General features: G+C 52.8%; 1 protein-coding gene across 4 annotated transcripts in view; it reads right to left on the bottom strand.

Moving 5' to 3' along the window:
- Atp9a (ATPase phospholipid transporting 9A (putative)) overlaps positions 1–12,268 on the bottom strand; it is a 95,914-nt gene that overhangs the window by 12,062 nt on the left and 71,584 nt on the right. For all 4 annotated transcript variants that reach the window (XM_050120180.1, XM_050120178.1, XM_050120179.1 and 1 more), the window contains exons 16-22: positions 7,157–7,249; positions 5,842–5,925; positions 4,746–4,916; positions 3,577–3,675; positions 2,812–2,901; positions 2,563–2,707; positions 1,769–1,833 (exon numbers count right to left, since the gene is read on the bottom strand). In XM_050120180.1, the coding sequence (XP_049976137.1) occupies positions 1,769–1,833; positions 2,563–2,707; positions 2,812–2,901; positions 3,577–3,675; positions 4,746–4,916; positions 5,842–5,925; positions 7,157–7,249 (747 nt within the window). The remainder of the gene's footprint in view (positions 1–1,768; positions 1,834–2,562; positions 2,708–2,811; positions 2,902–3,576; positions 3,676–4,745; positions 4,917–5,841; positions 5,926–7,156; positions 7,250–12,268) is intronic.

A 12,268-nucleotide genomic window follows, 5' to 3' on the forward strand; every position in this document is an offset into this window, starting at 1 on the left:
GCCCACGGAGCTTCTTTAAAACAGGCCACACCTTGAGCCATGAGTCAGTCTCTCTCTCTCTCTCTCTCTCTCTCTCTCTCTCTCACTCTGCGTGTGTGTGTGATATAGTGTGTGTGTGTGTGTGTGTGTGTGTGTACTGCATTGACACAGGGCCTCACTGACCCAGAAGCTTGCAGGCTCAGCTGGTGGTCCAGCGAGCCTCTCAGGATCCACCTGTCTCCATCCCCCGATGTTAGATTATGCCCAGCATTTTAGGGAGGTGCAGGGGATTTGAACTCAGGTCCTCATGCTTGTACCACAAGTGCTTATTATACTCACTGAGCCACATCCCCAGTTCAAGATGACATTTTTTTTTTCAAAATAGAAAGTTACAATGCTTGTGGCTTTGCTGAACTGGAGACAAAGACTTAGAGCCGGGCACAAAAGCCAATCCTTGTTGTTCAGCATGAGTTCTAAAGTAAGAAATGGGAGGCTGAGGGCAATTCAAAGAGATGACGGCCTTGATAAGGAGGTTGGTCCTAAGAATGGAGTTGATGATTTAAAAGCATGGTTAGTAAGAGATTTAGAAAAAAGAGGAAGGGGTAGAAGTGACCGCTGCCCCTGTTTCTGATGAAGAAAGGAATCCAAGATGTAACAGATTTAAGCAAGCTGCATGACAGAGTGTGTGGTATGTTTTTAATTTGAAAGAATACATGAAAATAATATATATACATGGACAAAATATGTGTAGATGGTATCTATAACAAAAGCACACACAGCCAAAACCATAATGCCCAGAAAAGAAGATTCCCCAATGTCACTAGCTTGGTGCGGCTAAGAGGCACGCTGGGAGTGACTTACATGATTTATTTCTGCTGTGGCAAGCATTCACTACTGTCATAAGCTAAAACCCAAGGACTCACGAGAGAATTTTTAACAGAAGGGAAAACATCTCCTTTGTAGATAGCGACCTATAAAAGGCTTGTTGTTAAACTCCAAGCAATCCTTCAAGATTTGCTTTATCTTTAATTCTGAGTGTCTATGCATGGGGGTGGGCATGCACGGGAATGCATGTGCCCGTGAGGCCAGAAGAGGACTGCGGACCCCCTGGAGTGCCTGTGGGTGTGAGGGGCTGGATGCGGTGCTGGGGACCAAACTCCAGTCCCCTGCAACAGCAGCACTCAGACTACTGAGCACCTCTCTGGCCCCTGCCTCCCTCCCAGCCCCCACCACCTTTCTGGTTTTCTGAGGCAGGGTCTTGTTCCGTGAGCTGGGGCTGGCTAGAACTACACAATCCTCTGGCATCTACTTCTTCATGAGCACTGGAATTAGAGGCCAGAGCCACCATTGCTGGCTCAGCTGTGCTTCTTTTTTTTTGGTTTTTCGAGACAGGGTTTCTCTGTGGCTTTGGAGCCTGTCCTGGAACTAGCTCTGTAGACCAGGCTGGTCTCGAACTCACAGAGATCCGCCTGCGTCTGCCTCCTGAGTGCTGGGATTAAAGGCGTGCGCCACCATTGCCCGGCTCAGCTGTGCTTCTTAAAACCTACACCTAAAGGAATCTGCACAGATTCTGGAAGCAAAGTCTCACCCAGGAACCACAGCACAGTATGGTGGTATAAGCCTCAAGGAGGCAGGAGGGACAGGGTCAGGGTCATCCTCAGCTGCGAATCAAGTTTCAGACCAGCCTGGGAAACGTGGAGGGAGAGAGGGAAGAAGGGAGAGAGGTGGAGGGAGAGAAGAAAGAACTAGAAACTCCAACCGAGGGGAAGAACTGTGTGCACACACTCACCTTGCCCTCCACGCCCACACCACAGTCCGATTCCTGGATCATGCTGACGTCATTGCCTCCGTCACCTGCGGAGCACACAGCAGAGAGGAGATTAGGAATGTGGGGACAGTGAGAGGCGGCTCACAATAGCAGTCTCAGAGAAACCATCCATGCCTTGCTCTTCACTCTGTGCCAGCCATCCTCAAAGGAGGCAGCTGATGCGTGCTGGAGACCAGGTGGCTCGCCAGGGTCAAATGCTGAGCTGTCACAGAGGCCAGCATCTACAACCTCTTCTCAAGAGCCCCTACAGGACATGGACGTCCTCAAGACCCTGTGGCCAGCACACCTCATACTTTAATCCTTGAACACCCAGGCGAGGAGGCCACCACCATTGTCTCCATCCGGCTGAGGTGCAAGTGTAGGCCCAAGAGGGAAAGGGAGCCACGACCCATGATAACCAGTCAGTGACCACTTGGTTGAAAGACTTGAACACAGATCTGAACCTCAGCATGGGGTCTTCAATCCTCTGGAATGCCATGGCCATCAGCCACAGGCCAAGAAGAAAGAACCCTTCCCTTTAGGCATGTTTGTCTCCTCTCTCTCAAGGGAGGGAAGGCGAGCAACCATAGCATCCTCTTGGCCTGAGTCAAGAGGCCTGGGGAATCTAAACACACAGCAGCAGGACTCTAAGGTACTTGTCAAGTCAGTTCAGAGCATCTGCAGGGCAGAGCGCAAGCAGACAAGGCCAGCAGGACAGGGCCTCCAGCAAGTCTGACCACTCCCAGCGATACCTCCTTCCACGGAGGCAAGCTTACCCACTGCGCAGGTGAGCTTTCCGGTGCGTTCCTGGAGCAGCCGCACAATCTGGGCCTTCTGGGTAGGGGCACAGCGGCAGCACACAACAGCTGGGCACTGGCAGGCCAGCTCCATGAACTCATACTCATAGTACTTGAGGCAAACCTGGGGCAGGGGGTGGGGGAGGCGGGCAGCATCAGCCGATGCCATCCCCTCCCTGCAACCCAAAGCAGGAAGAGGTACCCTACCCATAAGCTCCCAGCACTGACCTCCAGAGAGTCTCCAGAGATGACCAGGGCACAATCATGCTTCCTGCGGAAGGCATTCAGCTCAAGGTGTGCTTCCCCACGGTTGGTCACCTGAAAGGGTACAGGGACAGAGAAGGCCTGGCTCTCTGGAAATGGCAGATGGCATGATGAACTCTGGCCTCCTGCAGCTTGTGTGAACAGGTCCTTCCCCTCCCGTCACCCGTCACCAGTCTTTGGGTAAAGGGTGCTGTGGCCCAGGAGACTGTGTGACAGTCATCCCTTCCCGTTTCCCAAGGACTAAAGCGGGCACACAGTCAGGACTAAAGCGGGCACACAGTCAGGACTAAAGCGGGCACACAGTCAGGACCGGCCTCTCGCATTTGCTCTCAATAGCGCACCCGGAGACCAGAGCTCGGAGGGGCTCCTCACCTGGAGCAGGGTCACCAGAGCCCTGGAGGGCAGCCTGGGGACCAGGCAACTATACCACCTTTCTCTACAGGTACCGCTATAGGCGTATGCATTGTGCTTGACTGTTGGCGATGCCAACTTTCTTCTGCTCCCCAAAGGAGAACACAACCACCAAAAAGGATCAGAGCACAGCATGCGCTCAAGGCTGTGTAAAGGAGTTCCTTGACACTAGCTGAAGGGATTGTCCGTTGGGACCCCTAGCCCTTCAGTAACCTGCACAACCACCTGAGGTCACCAACAGCTGCCCTCCTCCCTTCAGAGGCCCATTACAGGACGAATGCAAACACCACCCTGCATGGCCCCAGCAGGATGCTTTACCAGCCGGAAAACATGAATGTCTTGGTTTCTGGTCACCAGATGTGCGTTCTTGGCTGTGCACGTGGCTGTCTCCAGCTTGTCCCCTGTTAGCATCCAAACCTGAAATCACAGCAGCACCCACATAGGAAGCCATGTGTGCCATGCATGCCTACAACCTCAGGGTTGGGGTCAGGGGAGCTGCAGGGACAAGGAGGGAGGGGCGCTGGGCTTGTGGGCAGTCAGCCTCGCTCCAGGTTCAGAGAGAGACCCTGTCTCTCGAGGGAGGGAGGGAAGGAGGATAGGGAGGGATGGAGGGAGGGAGGGAGGGAGGGAGGGAGGGAGAGACAGAGAGGAGAGAGACAGAAGAGAGAGAGAGACAGACAGACAGACAGGTTTAAGCACAGGGTGTGCTCACTGGTAGAGTGCTTGCCTGCCATGCACAGAGATCTGGGTCCCACCCCCAGTACAGCATGAAAAAAAACAGAACCACAACCATAATCCCAGCACTCAGGAGATGAAAGCAGTACAATCAGGAGTTTGAGGACAGCCTGGGCTACACATGCAAGTCCTCAGCCTTCAGAACCCAGCATCACTGGTCCTCAGACGCCCTCTACTGGCCCCGCAGAGAAGCCATCTGGACTGCTTCCACTCCAACAGCAGATTAATACAGAAGTCTCTCTACTTCCCCAATGGGGTGGCTGTCCCTTTCTCACCGGGCCAGAGCAACTGACAGTCGCTAGCCAGTCACTTAACCAAATCACATGGTGCAGTGGGACCCAGGGCTGTCCTGAGTGACTGGGAGATACATACCCCTGACCTTCAGAGAGCTAGCCCTGTGAGGAGGTAACCAGGAGAAGCAGTCACTTAAGATGGTTTCCCAAACCAGGCCTTCTGAGGTGGGGCACCCTTCCCAAGCCAGGCCTTCTGAGGTAGGGCACCCTAGGGTGCCCTTTCCAAGACAGGCCATCTGAAGTGGGACACCCTGGGGTCCCCTTCCCAAGCCAGGCCTTTCAAAGTGGGGCGCCCTGGTGTCCCCTAATCCTTCCACTTCTTTCTTTTGCGGACAGGCTCTCACTATATCCCAGGCTGACCCTGAACTTGAGATCTTATCACTGACTCCCACATACCGAGATTACGAGGCACCTCCTCACCCAGCCTTACACACTCAAATGTCTCCCCTACAGTCCTACCTTGATGCCGGCATTGCGCAGCGTCTCCAGCGTGGGCCTGACGTCGGCTTGTAGTTGGTCCTCCACACCAGTCAGACACAGCAGCTCCATCTCCATCTCCAGGCTCTCGATCACTGTGGCCACCTTGAGCGAACGGTCATGCACACTGAGCTTGGCTTGGACATAGCGGGCCTGGGGAATGACAGAGACAAGTCAGGGGGTGGAGAGATGAGGTGAGGCCATCACCCCAACACACTGCCCAGGTCAGCTGGGCCTCCCGAACCCCACTTCTGAAGATAACTGACTCCAATCTGACCCTACTTATCCCCTCTTTATCTGGCAGTGAAACCGAAGGGAAGCTGGTGGAACTGCGGGAACAGTCACAGCAGGCACCTATGAAAGAAACCTGATCCTAAAGTCTTACAAACACATGGGGCACATCAGAGGCACAGGGCCAAGCCAACTGCTGGGGGGCTGGCAAGGACCCTAGAGATCTGTCCCTCAACAACATGCACCCTGGCACTCATACATGTCAGCCTTGTACCAGGGACACAGGCCATCAGGCAGACAAGGTCCTTCCATGGGGAGCATAGTCAATGGGGTGAGAAAACCACAAGTAGATTGGATTGGAGCACAACTCTAACCTTTTTTATACCTCAAAACTAGTTGGGTGGCTCACGTCAGTCACCTCAGCACTCAGGAAACTGAGGCAGGATGATTCCAGGCAAGCCTGGGCTACAAGCAAAATCTTGTCTCAAAACAGCAGCAAAACAGAGATAGAGAGAGATGGGATAGGGGTGTGGAAGTGATTTAGTTCGAATCTTCCTAGAGTAGGTGACAAAGAAGGTGAGTCACGTGGGAGATTGTGGAAATGACAGGTAGTGTGGGAGACATCCTGGAGAGGCCATGCGTGAGCGTGAAGTGGGAGGTGGGCAATGGAGCGAGTGCCAGGCAGAGCAAACACCTTTGCACGGGGCATGTGCAGAGGCCCTGCGCTGACAGGAAAGCTGGTGCTCAAAAAGGCCAGCGCAGCCAGAGTGGGGCGAGCAAGGTGTGTCCCCAGGAGAGGTGACTGAGGTGGGTCAGGGATGCAAGGCAAAGGTCACGAGACACTTACTTCAAAGTCTTGGTACTGCTCCTCTGTGAGGGACTTCTTGGCCACCACAAGCACCCGCAGTCCCTCCCGGGCCATGTTGCCACACTGCAAGGCAGACAGAGATCAGTGGGAAGCTATATTCAGGCCCAGGTCTGAGACTGCCCCAGAGAAAGCCAAAAGATCGGGGAAAACTGCTTTCCCCTAAAGCTACAGTCTCCCAAAGCCAAGCTTCTAGCTGAAGCTGCAGAGGGCGAGCTGCAGGCTGAGTCCAGCACACATGGGTTTTCTCTGGCCAGCACGGTGTGCTCCAAAGTCCAAATCAACGCGGTAAGGTTACACGCAAGCATAGCTGGCTGGTTGACTGGACAAAACTTTGTTAATTGTGGGTTACCCACCATTCGCCATCCCCTTGCAGTCATTGCTCCTGTGTGTACCCCTAAACACTGGTGCCACAGCCCATTTCAAGGGGCTAAGCGTGTCCAAGTGTAACCCCGAGAAAGACACACCCAGGCCTGCCATTTATCTGTGTGCCTCACCTGGCCCTTGGGCATCTGGTTTCCAATCCCCCAGGAGGGAATTGCATTACTATAAATGGCAGAGTGAGCGCTCACCTGCCTGAAGGTGAGAGCTGGCCTGCTGACCTCCACCAGCACTCGTCCCTCCAGCTAACTGTCCACCAGGTAGCTGGGATTTGTGATCCCCAGGATCTTCACCCCTGTAACTCCCCACACAATCACCTTCCCCTTGAGTGTGGGCTAGACCTTGTGACTTGTTTTCAGCACACAGAAAAAGGAGAGGTGCTGTATCTGTGCCTAGGCCACCAAAGATGGAGACTTCCATCTTGTCTGTCATCTTCCACTGCTTGGATGAAGACAGCTGTCACGTTGGGGGTGCCCATGAAGAAATCCATGGGGCAAGAGACAAAGGGTGGCAACTGAAGGAAACCCAAGACTTTGGACCATAGCCCTAAGGAGCTGGGTGCTGTCTGCACCAACAGTGCAGCACCGAGCACCAAGCAAAGACTGAGCTCAAAGAACATCCTACCCCAGTTGGATCTTCAGCTGAGCTATACATCGACACCCTGGCTGTAGTCACTGGGAAGCCCTAAAGCAAAGACCCCAGTTGAGCCACACCCAGACCCTACTCCAGACAAATCAAGAAGGAAATGCAGGCTGTTAAAGCAACTAAGTTTTGCCATAGGTAGAACCACAGTTTTACGGTAGTCGGTGCCACAGCCAGCAAGCGAGTACAAGGACCGGCTCATTCCCCACTGCAAGGCCAGCCTCTGCAGGGCAGGCTCCCAGGACCCCGCTTCAACTCACGACCCCAGGCTTACCTCTTCTTCCAGCCAGTCATTGTACTGGACGATGCCAGCCATGACAACGTCTGCTCCCTTCATGTAGAACGTGATTTCCCCCGTGGATTCATCCTGGAAAGAGGGTCGAGAAGTGATGACCATGGAGAAGGAGTACACAGAAAGCAAATGGCCGCTCAGATTTTGGTTCCTCTGACCTGGCAGGCATCAAACACTTGGCCTGGTACCAGTTCTTAATGAGGAGCACAGGGCGAACTGTCTCCTCTCTGCCTCAGCGTCCTCCTCCATCAAGCAGGACGTGCAGCACATTCCCATGTACTGACCAGCACGGATGAAGCAAGAGCACTGGTACGTGGCACGTGCGTGGCCTCACACAGAATGTGGCATTTGTGACAGTGTTCTGGATGGTTAGGTGCACCCTAAGTCCCTCCAGTCTGCTCTGCAGGGAGAGGCTCAGTCCCAGATTTGCAACAGATGACCATGGACAGACACTGTCAGCTGCCACACCCTGAGAAGAGGCTTCAGAGAGGCCACACGTGCCACCACGCATCCCCGAATCCTCAGGGTGTCCACACAAGCAAGAACTCATCACTGGGCTCCATCCCTTGACAGTGCAGAGGCTGAGACACAGGCTCTGGGGAAAGCTGGAGGGCAGCGGATCCTCAAGTCTCCAAAGAGAAGACAGGTGACATTGATGAAGAGGGCACGGGCAGGGCAGTCAATGCGGTGTGCATACACTTTACTACTCTGAAAGTCCCAAAGCCTGTCACCTCCGACTAGGAATTAGAGGAGCTGAAGAGATGGCTCTGTGGGGAAAGGTCATGCCACAGCCATGAGGACCCGACCCGAGTTCAGATTCCCACGACATATTTCTATTTTTTAAGGCTGGACATGATCATGCACCTGCAGTCCCAGCACTGGGGAGGCAGAGACAGTCTGCAGCATGTTGGCCAGTCAATCGGAGTGAAATGAGTTCCAGAATCAGAGTGAGACCATCTCAAAACATAAAATAGAAGCAAATGAAGATGTCAAATGTCAGCCTCCAGTTTCCACATGAATACACACATATTTACACACGTACACACACACGGGGGGGAGAGGGGGGGAAGAGACAGACAGACAGAGAGAGAGAGAGAGAGAGAGAGAGAGAGAGAGAGAGAGAGAGAGAACATGAGCTAACTAAGGGTATGGTTCAACCACTGGCTCAATCTCTCCACCTTCATTTTGGGCACGGTCAACTGCACATGTGTCCAGGAAGGACAGCCCTTGGGCCGAAAGAACATAAAAGCATCAGGGGTTTTCATTCCTTGCCCCTTCCTGAAACTGGTGCTTAATACCATGGCTGCAGGAAGAATTGACCCCACACGGCTTCCTTTACCAGAGGGGCTCTGGCCAGCTCGGTCATCGTATCCAATATAAACACTGCAGCCATTATCTCCTCCGTGTGAGTCACTTCCTCCCGCCCAGGTCATCCCCAGTTTACTGTGTTCCCATGTTATGGTGACATGGTACCAAAAACATACAGAGATGGGCTGGTCTAGTCGTGTTGTCTTGTGTCCTTGTAGTCTGGGCCTGGCACCTGATTACAGGCCTCATTAATTCAATGACAACGCTGTGGTCCCTAGCAGTGATCCAATTCCACTACTCCACATGGGAAGCATGGAGCATAATGGGACGTCTTGTACAACGTGGGGTTCACAGTTCCTTCAGAAACATGTGCACAAATGCCTGGGGCAACAGGCTTCCCTGACCTCACCTGACCTCTTAGGAGGCAGGCCCTCAGACAGAGAAAGAAAAGAGCTTGGGGAGGATAGGAAACAGGCTGTGAGCACCCTGTACAATCACCCACACCAGTCTAAAAGGCTGGATACAGTCTACTGGGAGGGCAGACAGCAGCAGCTAAACCCGGTCAGAGTGGCATGTGGTAACTCATGCCTGCAATCCTGGCACTTGGAGGTGGGGGCTGAAGCAGGATGGCTGCTGTGAGGGCCAAGGGTTCCAGCTGGAGATCTTGTCTTGAATGCCCTCCCACCCCTGGGAAAGAAAGCAAGCCAAAGGCTGAACGAAACCTGTCTACAGCAGGCAACGGGACAGTCACGTGCATACAAGAGGTCCATCCCTCCAGCACGGGAGAAAATGGCTTCTCAGGCCCTGTACAACACACACACATGGCCAGACTCCCCTCATGGAGGCATCCCATTGGATGCCAGTAGCATCCCCAGTCTCAGCTCTAAAGGTCTCACCTTTCAAAGGTCACAGTGAGAGTCACTGAGCTGGGGAATTGTGGGGAGGTTAGTACAAAGTAAAAAAAGCCATCCCAAAGCCTGGGACAAACCAAAGATAGAGGGACAGGCAGGCAGAGGTGAAAACATTAGCTCACTAATGGCATTTTCCTAATACCTAAGGCCGCCTTGAAAAGACGCATGCTCCCAGCATTGTTATTAATAGTCAAAAATGAGAGATGGCCCATGCAGAAGGAAGAGGAGACCTGAAGAATGATGGCTTGCTGGGTGAAAGCACTGATCCCTGGACCCCACACGGTAGACAGAGGGACCAGCTCCCGCACATTGTCCACTGACCTTCAGAGGTGCACTGTGAAGTTTTAGAAGACTCAACTTTCACAGTTAAGAACAGAACACACCGGCTGGAGAGACGGCTTAATGGCTAAGAGCACTGGCAGCTCTTCCAGAGGACTCAGGTTCGATCCCCAGCACCCACACTGTTGTTCACAAGGGTCCTGTAACTCCAGTTCCAGGACATCTGAGGGCACCAGGCATGTGGTGTATATTACATACATACAAGCAAAACACTCATACATAGAAAATAAACCTTTTAAAAATTTCAAAGGATCTAGAACACACGTGCATGCATATATGTAATTTTAAAAAAATCAAAAGAAGTGAATGAAACGGGGTATGTTCCCAAACACAGACATTAAAATCAGCAAAAACCATGTGTTGATGGTGTAAGGAAACTTTCACTGTGCATATACACATAGGCAGGCAGACAGGTGCACATACTCACGCATGCACACGTGTGCACGCACACACACATACATGCACATCCTCGCGTGCTTCAGTAAGGGCAGGGAAGCTAGCTTGAGATAAAGGCAGAGGCTAAGTTTATAAATGTATATGGATACATATGCTTTTAAAAAAAAGACTGAAATAAAAGTCCTTGATGTGGCAAAAGGCTGGCTCCCAACTCATGGTAATCCTCCTGCCCTAGTCTCTGGAGTGCTAGATTACTGGCATAAGCCACCATGCCAGGCTTGATTTCCCTTTTTATTAACTGTGAAGGCTGAATCTTAAAAGCTGAGTGTTAATTAAAATAATAATAATAAACTAGGCAGGGCGGGGGCACGCTCTTCCCTAGTGAAAGCAGACTCACTAGGCCAGCAGCACGCTGGGCTCCAGCCACCTTGCGTGGGAAGACACAGAGCCACTTCTCACAAAACATGACGAATGTCTGTGAATGAGATCCCTTCACAGCTAAAGGAAGGGCGGTGTGTGCGGTTCCGCTCATTCTCAAAGCCGGGCACTGGGGACGATCTGATGAGTCAACTCTCAGATGACCTCAGCAGAGTCCGTGGCCCTAGAACTTGAAAAATAAAGGCTGGAACCAAGTGAGAGTAACTCTGTTGATGGTGCTGACTAACTCCAGGAAACACCCACCAGAGCGACTTCTGATAGCCTTGAGCTCAGATGTGCCCCGATTGGCTAAAGTCAAGGGTCAGGCCAGGTGCAGCCTGTAGGAAAAGCCGCACAGCGTGGGAGGGAGAGGTTCCCTCCCCATTTGACATTTGCCAAGGACATGTGTTCCACAGGGAGGGTCACAAAGTCCCAGCCGGCATCTGGGATCTGAGTTGACTCAGATGGGATGTTTCAGGAGCTCACCCCAGCCTGTCACTGGGTCTCCAGAGCAGCAGTGCATGGAGCCACTGCCACAGTCCCTGGATGGAGGCGACCTTATCCCCGCCCCTGGGGATGTGCTGGACCCAACAACTCACTCCTAACCACAGAACAAGGCTGGCTCCCGAAGGGGGCTTCCAGCTTGTTCACACTCTCACTAGGGTGAAGCCAGACACGAGGCTAGACCAGGGAGAGACTCACAGAGCAGTAGCTGAAGGTGGCCTCTGTCTAGATGTCCTGCAGCCCACTGAAGCTGTGGGCAAGTGAACTTTGTCCCAGGAGATCCTGAGGACACAGTAGTAACCTGGCCAAGTCCTGATGCCAGCCTTTGAGAACTGAACCAGATACCCAAGCTGCATGAGATTCCTGGTCCATAGGAAGTGTTAGAGAACACAAGCAGTGTGGTTTCCAACCACTATGTGGGGTAGTCCCCTAGCAATGAATAATGAATACAGACCCAGGGCCATGGGTTTTTCCATGTCCTCCCTGTCCCATCTAAGCCTAGCCTGGGGGTGTCTCAGACCCATCACCTCCCCATGTAGACTCAGGTGTGTACCTTCAGCCTTTCTGTGCCTCAGTTTCCTTCTCTGTCAAAAGCAAATGACACAGCTAACCTGTGAGCTTCTGGTGAACAGGTTCTCGTCAGCTCATGCCAGCCACTGAGAAGAGCCACAGCACCGGCCCCGCCTACTGTCATCCACGCCCATCACTGCTGGCGCTCTCACCATGGCTACCTCATCGTACAGACCACCCTCCCTGCTCATGACCGCACTTCACTGCCAATCATCCCTTCCTCCACTAACCACCACCATCACCACTCCTGCAGGACGCTGACAGCCCCTCAACGCTGACTGTGGGCTGGCTTCATGCCCCAGTGATGCACCTGCCTCTGCCTCCCTAGCACGGGGATTGCAAGCACACACCACACCACCCACCTGGGTTCTGGGGTTCAAACTCAGGTCTCTGTGCTTGCCCAACAAGCATTTTACCTACTGAGCCAATCCCTAGACCCCAAGCTTCAGAATTCTTTGGACATCAACAAAACACCATGAGCAGAAAATTCTACACCTGCCAGGCAGTGGAGGCACAGGCCTTTGATCCCAGCACTCGGGAGTCAGAGGCAGGAGGTTCTCCGGGCCTGAGGCCAGCCTGGTCTACATAATGAGTTTTAGGACAGCCTGGACTACAGAGAAATTCAAACAAAACAAAACAAACAAAAAGA

The sequence above is a fragment of the Alexandromys fortis genome, unplaced genomic scaffold (genome assembly GCF_014885135.2).
Source record: "Alexandromys fortis isolate MF-2015 unplaced genomic scaffold, M_Fortis_MF-2015_v1.1 scaffold_141, whole genome shotgun sequence".
NCBI lineage: Eukaryota > Metazoa > Chordata > Mammalia > Rodentia > Cricetidae > Alexandromys > Alexandromys fortis.